The sequence below is a fragment of the Lissotriton vulgaris genome, chromosome 10 (assembly GCF_964263255.1).
Source record: "Lissotriton vulgaris chromosome 10, aLisVul1.2, whole genome shotgun sequence".
Classification (NCBI taxonomy): domain Eukaryota; kingdom Metazoa; phylum Chordata; class Amphibia; order Caudata; family Salamandridae; genus Lissotriton; species Lissotriton vulgaris.
Genome location: NC_141698.1, coordinates 244,493,863 through 244,507,247, shown reverse-complemented (window position 1 = coordinate 244,507,247; position 13,385 = coordinate 244,493,863). Strand labels below are relative to the sequence as shown.

General features: G+C 45.7%; 1 protein-coding gene across 1 annotated transcript in view; it reads right to left on the bottom strand.

Annotated features, from left to right (window-relative positions):
- KCNH2 (potassium voltage-gated channel subfamily H member 2) overlaps positions 1-13,385 on the bottom strand; it is a 1,978,218-nt gene that overhangs the window by 417,006 nt on the left and 1,547,827 nt on the right. Inside the window, exon 7 of the mRNA XM_086940929.1 lies at positions 3,724-4,132. Coding sequence (XP_086797055.1) covers positions 3,724-4,132 — 409 coding nt within the window. The remainder of the gene's footprint in view (positions 1-3,723; positions 4,133-13,385) is intronic.

Sequence of the window (13,385 nt, the reverse complement as noted above, 5' to 3'; positions counted from 1 at the left end):
TTTCTACGTCTGGTTCATCATCACAGGTTCACAGCACCCTCTGTTTCACCACTGCCACCCTGTTTCACCCATGCCACCCTCTGGTACATCAATGCCACCCTCTGGTTCATCACTGTAGATTATGGGGGGGGGGAAGCAAGCACACCTGCCCTGCTTCAACTGACATGAATTAATTTGGGGTTGATTTATTAATGTGTCACTGTTTTAAAGTTCCAGTCTGGCACCTGCTTCCTTATCTGTAATTTGCTTTCTGTTGCAGTGCAATTTTTTTTCCAGGACCTTTGTGGCCTACTTGTAGCTATTCTATGAGCCTGCTGTGAGGGTCAGAGCAGGGTCATAGAATTGTTGCAACTAGCAACTGAACTCTGGAGGGGCCCCAGTCAGGAAGCACTACAGGGAATGGTTACTAATGATGAGTTTGAACTTTTGCACCTGTTGAGTGCTTTCAGTTTTGCAAAACTCGTTTTTCTGCAGAACAGCAACTGTAATGTCCCAAACAAACATAGGCAACTGAACTCTGGAGGGGCCCCTCAGGAAGTACTACAGGGAATGGTTACTAATGATGAGTGAACTTTTTCACCTGCTGAGTGCTTTCAGTTTTGCAAAACTCGTTTTTCTGCAGAACAGCAACTGTAATGCCCCAAACAAACTTACTTGTGAAAGTTGATTTCTAATCCAAAAGTGATCCAAAGAAAGTCAAAAGGCCTCAAATCCAAAAAAGTGCAGGCAAATGTCAACCTGAGGAGTTATTCTGATAAAAATCATCATTTTCAGAAGGTCTATGCTGCTTGCTAGTGGATTTCTTGTGCAGAATTGCAAATTTTGTAATTTCACGAGTGCGAGATTGTTGCTGCCCGCCGCACCTACATGTTCGCAATTGCGAACTCTCGCGATGCGTCGCCAAACTCCCGCGGGATCCTGCAGCAAGATCCAAAATGGCACAGCACTCGCAAAATATCGAGAAAAACAACTCGGCAAACGCTGAATGATGGTAAGTGAACGCCGCACTCCGCAATATTGTATCACCAAGAAAAAAAATCCGCTGCGTGCGAATTTGCGGATTTTCGGTAAATTCGCGAGAGTTCGCGGATTGCGAATTTACCGAAAATCCGCAAACTCCGCGAGCGGAACGGATTTTACGCCCATGCTTAATGACAATTCCTTTTATTTATGTGTTAATTATCAAAACAGAAAGAAAAGGCATTGTCATTTACAATGCCAATAACTTACACTCTCGCAAATGCAAGATCTATTGCATTGCAAATGCTTGTTTTTTTCTTATTGCTGGAGGGCTGATACACTTCCCGCAGCCCCCCACAACATCAAAACAAACGTTTGGTGGTGCCTCCACCACTTCTAAGGCACCCACCACAATGAAAATGTTTAGTAGAAAAAGAAACCTACAGAATTATCGGGTATTCCTTGCCAGAGAAGTGAATAGAGGCCATCCACATCTTTAATTTTGGTTGGGGCCATGGGAGGCGCCCCAGGGCCCTGAAAGTCACAGGTGGCTCCCCAGCTGCTTTATATAGTGGGAGTCAGGTAGAAACCATCCATTTTTTTTATTTTACGCGGGTGCCCCAGTTCCCATCTGGGGTACCCACAATATAGACCACGTTGGAGGGGCCATGTGTGCAGCTATATGGCCCTGGCTGAGCCAATACCATACTGGTATTGGTTGAAGTCAGCACCATTCCTGTTCTCCTGCCTGGGCAGGAGCAGCATTTTAACAGCTTCTGTTGGACAGGAGCAAACCTTCGAGGGCAGGAAACTACAGTGTCAAGGGGATGGTGTCCTGGAGACACTGCAAAGTACTGGGGCCGACAGATGGCGGTCCCTCTGTCAATCTCGGCTCAAGGAGGGGGGGCAGAGTGCCCCATACTCACTATATTTCAAAATGGTACCAGTGGAACCATTGTGCAGCACCCACAGGACCAGGTCTACTCCAGGGGGGTTACTTTTTGAAGCTTGGGAGTCTTTGCATTTTTTTTTATATGTTGCCACGGTTCCACCACAAATGGCTGACAATTTCTTTTTGTATATGCTATTGGCCCCAAGGGAGGTACCACAAGCACCGCCTCCCCCTACCCCCAGGGCCTAGGCAGGCAGGGTATTCTTATCCTACACCTTGTATCTTTTTTAAGTGTTTTTTTTCCAGGACAAAGGACTGAGTCCAGAGTGCTAAGTTGACTTCCACCACATCGTTGTTGATGTAGTGGCTGCCAATCAGATCTCATCTTGAAATCTACCAAAACTGCAGATGATTTATAGTGTGAAATTTGCAAAGTCTTTGAGCCCTTATACCTCAAAAACTACTGAACAGATCTAGTCCAAATCAGAGAAAGCATGCTTTCTGGTTGAAAATCTAGCTTTGTGACAAATTTGGTGTAAATCCGTCTGGCTGTTTAGGCTGTAGCTGTGTGAGAATTTCCTATGGAAAAATGAATAGGGAATATGAGTTTTAGGGCTCCCACTTTTTCTCGGCCTCCCCAAAACTTTCCAGAAAGGACCTGAGGTGGAGGAGACTTTTTTGGGAAAGATTCGTGAAGATTCATCAAATGGCACCAAAGGTATAAACAAGCCGCAAAATACTTTTTCCATAGAAACAGGATCCTAACTACAACTACCCAGTGGTGACCGTTACTCTGTAACATATATAACAGGGGTCACAGCTAAAAAATGGCAATTTGTTGATCCAAACCATCTGTGAATACAGGGCAAAGTCCATGGATTTAAATTTTTTTAATTGGGTCCTGGAACTGTCCTCAACCCCAGATTCGAAGAGCCAAAGGCACCATTTTGGATCCTTCAACCGTTCTTTTGGTCTGCAAACCTGGTTCTGGCATTCACAATCCCTGTAAGAATTTTTTTTTTTTTAAGTTGTCCCTTTGGGCTCGCATCACTTGAGCCAGGGTGTCAAGTGATGTTTCCGCTGCCAGCTATTGGCTATTTCTTTCTTTTTTTTTTTTTGCAGTACATTGGGACTAAGTTCTATAATGGTGGCCGCAGCAAAATGTTCCAAAATCCCAGCCAATCAGAACCTTTAGCTGCATAAACCCAATGCTGGGCCTGACCGAAAGTTGACGGTGAAAGAAGAAGCTCCTTTGTCCAATCACTTTAGTGGATTTTTTTAGCTTGGGTCCCAAAGCTGTTCTCCAGCCCAGGTTTGAGGACAGTTTCAGGACTCAGTGACCAAGCTATTCATTAGTGTTAACCCTTTTAAGCGCACCTGGCAAGACTAACATCTCAAAACTGACTGAATGGATTTGCAACAAACCGCAAATGCATGCTTTCTGAGTAAAGTTTTAATTTCATACATACTTTTGCATATTTCCGTTCATCATGTTTTGCAGAAGAGTAGTAGTTTTTAGTCAATTTCCTCTGGGCACTAAAATGCGAACAACTTTTATAAACCTAATGCCTTAACTTTTTCCCCAGCATGAAACTGAACGGAAATAGGGATGCTGAACCTTAGCTGAATACAATAAACAAGGTCCAAATTTGGGGCAGATACATAAATGAGGATCATAGAGAGAGATAAAGAAAGACATAGAAGAAGAGAGGGGAAGTAATACAGACAAATGTACAGATAGAACTAAATACCCTTAGATAAAGAGACAGGAAGATAGTCTGATAAAAAGCTGTGTGTAGAATAACAGAAACAATAACTTCAATTAGGGTTGGGTACATATAGTCATATAATAAAGGAAAGCTAATACTTACACCCAATAAGCATGACACAGATGGAGAAGATCTTCTCTGAGTTGGTATTGGGAGAAACGTTTCCAAAGCCCACACTAGTCAGGCTGCTGAAGGTGAAATAAAGTGCTGTTACATATTTGTCCTTGATGGAAGGGCCAGAGCTGCCCACAGAGTCATTGTAAGGTTTGCCAATCTGGATCCCAAGGGAGTCGAGCCAGCCAATCTTCTGGTAATCGTCATTCTTCATTGTTCGCTCCATGTTGCCTATGGCGTACCATATACATGCTAGCCAGTGGGCAATAAGTGCAAAGGTGCACATTAGTAGGAAAAGCACAGCCGCTCCATACTCTGAGTAACGGTCCAGCTTACGGGCCACTCGCACCAAGCGCAGCAAGCGAGCAGTCTTCAACAGTCCAATGAGGGTTGTTGTCTAGAGAGAAGGAAACATGCAACAGATAGTTATTGGTGTGTATGTTGAGGAAAACCATTTCTAAAGGAAAATAAAGCAAAAGCAAAAGGAAAATGCGAACAGGAAAGTAGGTTTAAGCAAGCAAAGTATCCAGCTCCAACAACAAACATTAGATTGTACGCCTGGCAAGAATAGGGGCCAATATGAAAGTCAGCAATAAAATCAGTATTGAAATTAGGACTTTAGGCAGCAAGCCTTTTTTCCCTGAGTAGTTGTGTGGTTCACTCTATAAATGTTCTCGCTGGGATTTAGGGAGTACTATCAACATGCACCTTGTAGTCTACACTGCTGTGTAAACATAGTATTATGAAGACCGCTGAGCTCCAAGGTCTGAAGAACAGATGTCGACAGTTCACCATGACGACGAGCAATGAGGGGACGCTTCAGCCGTCAGCTTTTGCATACTTGCCCTTTTGAAACATACGTAGGAGGATGGGGAGCAGCACACATGTTAGGAATGATGCTCACGCTGGTCTTCCAATGGGAACCTGATCCTCCTTTTAAACACTTCGGGGCATATTATCAAGGGGGTTTATCTCCGCTTTTTTGGCTTTTAAAGCCAAGAAAGCGGAGATAAAATTATCTCCCTATTACCTAACCAGTTAGCGACAGCTAGTAGGAGATAGCGGCCATCTTGGACCCCACTTTGCATGTCAGAGAAATTTATCACTAATGACATGCAAAGTGGGCGTGCCAAGATGTTAGCGACTGGAAACAGTCGCTAACATCGCTATCTCCTGTTACCAACTTTTGGAGATATTCGCGCTAAGCTCGAATATCTCCAAAAGCTAACACCTGCCCTGAGCAGTTCTTAGCCATGTTATCCAATGGGAGGTGGATAACATGGCTAAGAGCATTAGCTCGGTAATGCATGAATATCGCTGACTTTTCAGCGATATTCATGCATTGCGGCCGATTTTTATTGCATTTGCGATAAACCTTGGTAATACCAAGGCTTATCTGCGTTAAAAATCGCCGCAGGTCGGCGATAAATTTTTATCTCTAACCAAGCAATAGCGATAATTATCGCTATTGCTTAGTAATATGCCCCTTCGTTCTTCGAGGATTTTAGTCTCCCAGTGCTTTCCTGCTAATTCCATTGAGGGTGATCATCATATATGTAAACCCATGTCATTCGTAAAGAATTACATGTGTCATGCATGCATAATATCAAATAGGAATTTGAGATAATAGAGCATCAATGTGGATTGCTTACTGTGGAACCTTACTGGAGAGTTTTGGGACTGTATCTTCCATACATTAACACCTCTATGTGGTAGTAAAAAGTATTTCGTTTCTCTCTGTAACTGAGAAGGATTTGAAAAGACCTCATATAGTGTAAGTGGAATAGCTTGACAAAGCGGGGCAGCCACCAAGGACACTCTTTGCAGGAAAAAGCCGGGCAGTGCAGCTCTGATACGATTTCTGATCTAGCTTTTGTTACAAGTGCAAACTCCTCCTTTGACTGAACTCAGGGCATCGTGAGGCTAGCTTCCTGACTGCTTTAACTTATGCAACCACAAATGCAAAATTCAGGCTTCCTTTCTTAACTATTCATAGATGAGGCATGGAGCAAAGGCCACGCTTCAAGATGCTTCACAGCCAAAGATCTGCGAACACAAATCCCCTAGCCACGAAGACCATGAATGATAAACAGGGTTGTCTTATTCGTGTATAAAGTAGATACACTACAAATAGTCTATGAATTGGCTGCGTACTAAGAATCATAAACAAATAGTAGGAAATAGCCAATAGTTAATGATCCCCAAAACGCCAATCGACAGGGTAATTTGTTTTTGGAATTGTTTTATTAGGTTTATAATTTGCTTCTTGCCTGCCCACAATGCTCCAACACGCTTTCTTCTCGCAACTGGAGTATTCAACCGAAAAGAAGCGATAGGAAAGGAAGCAGAAGAACACACACAGAAAAATAAAAGAGGATTATCTTAGTTACGTTGACTTTACTGGATTTAGTGTACCACTGAAGCGGGTGCGCTGACCCTGCATTTGCGAACTGATATACCTTAGTGCGTTCCTCTGAGCTGAATTCGGTATCTATGTGATTACTGTCTAGTGCACTTTTTTGATCCACTGAATCAAATAGTATCACTCTTCTTGGTTGCAAGGATACACCCACAATGCATCTGTCTCACCCCCTTCCATACTAATGTGAGAATATCCACATCCAATGAAGGAGCCAATATGAATCTAATCGATTCCTCACACACACATGCTGGGCAGCTGCCAGAGGATCCGCTTTGCATCCCTGAACATAAGTAATACCTCTATGAGGCTGCAAAATGACTCTGGTGCATTGTATGTCAAATCACACACCCTAGTTGTTTCTGCAGGTATTAACAGAGCACTTACTATGAAGAACAGAAATGGGTCACCCAACCTACAACACATGTACCGAAAATGCCTGCGTCTCTAGCCAGTATGAGGCAAGGTCGATAGACTAATTCATGCCGGGTGTACCTTGCGCTCATTTTGCCAATGACTATGCAGTGGTTACACCCAAAGGGTGGATCATTAAAGAACACTGACGTAAGTGCTAGGGAATTGGGGCAATAGATAAAAAGACAAATTCACGAGTTTCTGCACATGCAAGAGCATCAAAGACGAGATTGATCGTTCCATACACCCACCAACCTCTCATGTCATCCACTGTTCCATACCTTATATCACCACAATTCAGAACTGCTCTGTTGCAGAATCTAACTCACTCGGAAGCCACTGCAAATAGCCACCTTTTTAGAAATGTATGCCTCAAACAGATATGACAACCCCTTTTCCCAAAGAAAAATAATCAAGAGGCCAGCCCCTGAAAGACGCTCCCAAAAAGGTATCACGGAACCATCTCAGGAAAACTAAGTCACACCGTCAGATGTTGACCAAGAAATGGTCTTATAATACACAAGAACTCTCCTCGATCTCCGACTTTTTTTTCTTACTTTAAACAAGTTGCCACATTCTATATCGCCTCCTTCTCCTTCTCACACATTCAGCAATTCAGATAAGCATCTGCCCTGACCATATGTTGCACCCCTCACAAACATTTTGACACCTTCACAGGACCCTTTCTTCATCCCTTCCAGGAACGTAATCCTCAATGATTCATCTTTCTGAACCACCGAAGTTTTCACAGTAGGCTCTATTGGCATCTTAATACAACTTGTGACCAGGGCCGGACTGGCCATAGCGGGCACCGGGCAATCCCCCGGTGCCTGCACGGGTGGGGGCCGGTTTTAGGCCCCTGGGGGCCGTTTATGTTACAGGGCTGTTTTTGCTGCAAAATCGGACCTGTACCAAAATTGGCCGAAAACCGGCCCCGGCAAAGAGCTCGGCGGCACCTCCAACCCCCCCATCCCCCCCTCCCGAGGGGGGACCGGCCGAGCACTTTGCCAGGGCAGGTTGTGGTTCCTAGTCCCCTTCAGCACATCTTCCTTCTTATTAATTTCCCTACCACTCCAGCATGCCTTTCTGCTTCTCTTCATAAATGTTAAGGGCAACCTCTAGATAGGTCTTCAACCATATAACAACTCAGGTGCATCTTAAGTGTAACACCCTGGGGTTTCAATTGATAAAATGCCATCCGCCCTTCCACTTCTCCAATTCCTCCTTGCTACCAGTGCCTTTTTAACACTTTACAATCCCAGCGAGGAGCTTACCGGACAGCACACCACCACGCCGCAAGCAGCTCCAGCGCCAGCGCCAGCTCCTGGGTGTGGAACGCTGTAGTCTCGCCGCCACAGCATCAACACCGCGGCTGGAGACTACAGCTCCCAGCGAGCTTTGCGGGCACTTCCTGCCTCCCGCACTCTTCGCGCCCGAAGGCCCTACATAGAGCAGACGCTCCCTCGGTGGAGCGGGGGGACAATCCCAGCGAGGAGCTTACCGGACAGCACACCACCACGCCGCAAGCAGCTCCAGCGCCAGCGCCAGCTCCTGGGTGTGGAACGCTGTAGTCTCGCCGCCACAGCATCAACACCGCGGCTGGAGACTACAGCTCCCAGCGAGCTTTGCGGGCACTTCCTGCCTCACGCACTCTTCGCGCCCGGGGGCGCTACATAGAGCAGACGCTCCCTCGTGGAGTGGGGGGACAATCCCAGCGAGGAGCTTACCGGACAGCACACCACCACGCCACAAGCAGCTCCAGCGCCAGCGCCAGCTCCTGGGTGTGGAACGCTGTAGTCTCGCCACCACAGCATCAACACCGCGGCTGGAGACTACAGCTCCCAGCGAGCTTTGCGGGCACTTCCTGCCTCCCGCACTCTTCGCGCCCGGAGGCGCTACATAGAGCAGACGCTCCCTCGGTGGAGCGGGGGGACAATCCCAGCGAGGAGCTTACCGGACAGCACACCACCACGCCGCAAGCAGCTCCAGCGCCAGCGCCAGCTCCTGGGTGTGGAACGTTGTAGTCTCGCCGCCACAGCATCAACACCACGGCTGGAGACTACAGCTCCCAGCGAGCTTTGCGGGCACTTCCTGCCTCCCGCACTCTTCGCGCCCGGAGGCGCTACATAGAGCAGACGCTCCCTCCGCGTCGCGGGACGCGCGCGGGCGACGCCGGGCGGAGCCCGGGCAGAGGGCGGGCCGTCTAAGGCCGTCCAAGGACGACCAGGGACGGGCCACATCTTTAACATCATGGGTAAGCGTAAACCCGTGACAGCGGCTGTTGGCGAGGCTAAAGCTAAGGTTCCTAAATACACCGCTAGCATTATCACGTATTTGACTACGAAAGTGTCTGAACTATCTACCCAGATCTCAGAGTCAGAGCGCGAGTTGGGTCTGGAAACTATCCCGGTAGGCGGGGACTCATTAAATACCTCCACCATTAACTGTATCCCGTTGGAACCCAGGGTCATTATTGAGTCATGCAGGCCAACTCTGCCACAATCTCCTACGGTTCTCCCGACCCCGGCACTGCCTGAAACAGTGAGGCCGTTTACTTCACCGGCTACGGGTGATCCAGGAAGCACAGCTTGTAGTCAGCCTGGGGCTCAACGTGCATTGTTTGTTACTGAGGAGGGTATCTCAGCTCTTCTTGAAAAACTTTTTTCGGACAGGCTTGAATCTGCCCTAATCCAGATTGCCACTGACATTACCGAAACATTGAAGGACTGCGTCAAGGAGCTTCTGGTGAAATGTGAGCGCATTAACGATGTGCTAAACACACGGGCTCTTTCAACTGCTATACAAGTGGCGACATGCCCAACAGCGGTACAGGTTTCTGCTCCCAAGACTGGTGGCCCATCCACTATTGTAGCCACTGGGGCTACTAATGTGGCAGCTGAGAACCCTGCTCAAAACAAAGGGAAAGTTAACAAGAGTTTACCCGCACCTTTGCTAGAGGCCGTACCTAGTGAAACCCCAATAGTAAGGTCTAGAGCTACACAGGGGGGCCGGGGGAGAATGGCACCCCCAGTAAATTTACCTCCTGATGCAACACCATTTGTAGCAATACAGGTTAATGTACCGAAACTTGCTGTTGGGGAGGTTGAACATCATGAAACCCTTCTGAAGCATATCAAAAATTGGTGTAACGCGATTTGCACGGGTGCTAGTAACATCGCAGATAATATTTTGACAGGAAGAAGGGTGGACTGGGTGGGTGCAACTAGGAAAAGTGTAGCAGGAGACTGCGTAATTGTTAATTTTAAATCGAGAAATGTCTCCAGCCGTCTCTTTTGGGACGGTTCCCCACTGGACCCAGCAGGCAAAGGTGTTCGTGCGATGCCCCTTGGCTTCTTCTATCCCCCTGCATTTAGGTTAGGTGGTGGAGAGAACACTACGCCACATCATATTAATAATGTATGGGCTGAAGACAAACCTATCTCACCTTTACAAGCGAATCAATGGGTGACCAAGCAACCCAGGGTTGGTGGCACAGTTAATTCTGTAAAAAATATCCCTACTTATGACTTACTATTGTCGAATAGATTCTCGGCTCTGGCAAATAATTTAGACATTGACTGACTAGAGCATAGTCATAGTACCCGGAACGCCCCTTGTAATGAAAATGTTCCTATTGACTTATCATGTAACACAAATACTGCCGTAAATGACCCTTTAGTTTTGGGTAAGGGTAACTTCAGGCTACTTTCCTGGAACATTGCGGGATTACGTTCTAAACAGGATGACCCGATTTGGCTACATAAGATAAAAGAACATGATATAGTGGCCTTACAGGAAACTTGGGCAAGAGATAATGCTCTGTGGGTGGACGGTTATACATCATTTTTTGTCAAAGCGCAGAGTTCCACGGCGGGAAGGGATAGGGGGGGCCTGTTGCTTTTAGTCTCAGTTAACATAACAGGCACTGTTAAGGAAATCCCCAGCTCCTCATATTATTTTCAGCTGGTGGAAATTCTGCAAAAAGACAATAATAAGATTGTGCTAATAAACTGTTATAATTCTGCGCAGGGGGGTCCCCCAAACTTTGTTTTAGAAGAGTTATCTTCATTTTTAACCAATTACATGTCAAAACAAACCACTTTTGTTCAACTCATATTGATGGGAGATTTTAATGTTCATTTGTGTGGGCTACATTGCCAGATTGAGGATGATACTGGCCCAGATTATATGACTCTGCCACATTTTGAGCACAGCCCTAAGGGTGTGGCAATGGAGGATTTGCTTTCTTCTAATGATTTATTTGAACCAGGGTTTTCAGACTTAAAGCAGCGTGTGGTTACATACAACACAAGGGGAAGTGAATCGATCATCGATTATATTTTTATGTCCCCGGGTTTGCTCCGCTATGTATTGTTTTATAATGCCATAGTAAGTGGGTTCAGTGACCATAACCCGGTGTCGCTAGTCTTAGATGCTTCCATTGGTCTATGCAAAGGGGCCTTGAGGGCTACCTCTGTGAAGGATGTAAGGAGTAAAGACCAGGGAAGGCGCATCAAATGGTGCAAAGTTTGCCCTGAGGATTTCCTTGCCGTAATTGAGCAAAACATGACAGTGGAACTTGGGACATGTAGGGATCCAGACATGGGGGGGAAGGAGGTAGTTTGTGCTTTTGAGGATATTTGTGCTAGAGTGGAAGAAGAGCTTACAGCTAGACCAAAGAGGGGACCTGCCCCAGCTTTTGGTTGGTTTGACCACACATGTTCCAAGGCACATTCTGCTCTGTGGAAAGCGCTTAAACACTCCCCCAGAGATAGGTCACTGGTGGCACACTTGAGGAAGAAATATGCTGTGGCAATAAAGACTAGGAAAAAGGCTATAAAAGAGGAAGCCTGGGATTCTTTGATGAATTCTACTACCCTTAAACAAAGCTCCAAATTTTGGTCTATAATCAACAACCCTTTATTTGCGCAATCAAACAACTCAGATCTTGAAGTAAATATAGCTGAAGCAGAGTGGCTCAAACATTTCTCTAATATCTATGGGTCTAATGAAATGGTTGAGACATTTGTTATGTCTTGTTTTTCAACTTGTCCTCCCAAGCTAAATTTCACAAAAACTGAAGTGGAGGTTGCTATAAAAGGTTCAGCTGTAAACAAAGCCCCCGGTCCAGATGGGGTTCCTCTGGATCTCTATAAGCTAAACCCAGGCATGTGGGCAGAGATATTAGCAAATGTTTATAACTGTGTACTTGAGGGGGGTTTGCCAAAAACCTGGGCTTGTTCAATCATTGTCCCTATTTTTAAAAAAGGTCAAAGAAGCGATCCCAAATGTTACCGACCCATATCCTTGTTGGATTCTTCTATGAAGGTCTTGGGCAAAGTTTTACTGGCAAGAATCAACAATTGGTCTTTGAAAAATTACATCTTATCGGATGCCCAGTATGGGTTCCGTTCAGGAAGAGGTACAGAGGACCAGTGTTTAAATCTCCATCTGATAATTTCTAAATATTCAACGGTATCAAAGGGGTCAATTTTTGTTGCATTTATGGACCTGTCCACGGCCTTTGATTTAGTCAACAGAGCTCGGCTGTGGACCATGCTGCTGAAATTGGGTCTTGATCCTCCTCTTGTACACTTTCTAGCTGAACTTCATAAAGACTTAAAGGCATCAATTAGAATGGACCAAGAAGGAAATCGTACAGGCTGGTTTAAATCGAGCAGGGGTGTACGGCAGGGCTGCATTCTTGCCCCCATGCTGTTCACTCTTTACATAAACTCATTGGAGAAAAATCTTTTAACTGCTACCTTGGATACACCGCGTGCAGGGGATACTCGTATCCCCGTTCTCCTGTACGCAGACGATGCTGCATTAATAGCTCGGACACATTTAGGCCTCCAGAGACTTTTAAACGCATTTAGCAAGTTTATGTCCTCACTTGACTTAGTGGTAAACAATTCTAAATCCCATGTTATGGCTTTTGGGGCTGTTAAAAACAATACCAAATCGTTTTATTGTAATGGTGAAGTGATCACTAATGTCAAACTTTTTACTTATCTTGGGGTGATTTTTGATACAAAGGGCAGTTGTTACCTCAAATTACAGCCAAGACCAAAGCGGTGAGGAGTTCGACAAATGCTATTTTAAGTTTTTCTAGGAGACTGGGAGGGAAGCCGAGCGGTGCTTTATTAAACCTGTATAGGGCTAAAACTCTGGCAATAGCCAGGTATGGTTCAGGTCTGTGGGGCTATGTGAATACCGAAATCATCCAAAGGGAGGAAAATAAGTTCCTTCGGGCCATACTAGGACTCCCCCAATCGACAGCCACATTTTCAGTTCATCAGGAGTTAGGTTTAGGGTATATCGCCGATATCCTTTCAATGGCACCTATTCTCTTATGGATTAGGATTTGGACCAATAATAACTTAGGTCTAAACCATAAAATACTGTTGGACTGCTTAAAACTGGAGAAATCCAAAAACATTGCTTGGCTGTCATATATCCATAGGTGCTCTCTGGAATTAGGACGCCCAGAGATATTTACTGCCCCCATGGGTCTGAAGAAATCTGACTTAGATTGGGTCAAGCTCAATTTCTCCAAATTGAAGACCCTGGAGAGAGAGGATCAGCAACTTATTAAGCCCACGGTTAGAGCCCATTACATGACTATCACTTGCTTTGATATTCAACCGTACCTTGCTACAGTGAATATCCCTTTGCATAGGTGGCTTTTAGCAAAATTCCGGTTCAACCAGATTTATATGGTTCTGTGTGATAGCCAGGGTTGGTATAAGCAGGAGGATGCACCTGTGTGTAAATGTGACAATTTTTCACTGCAGGATAACATGCATTTATTGCT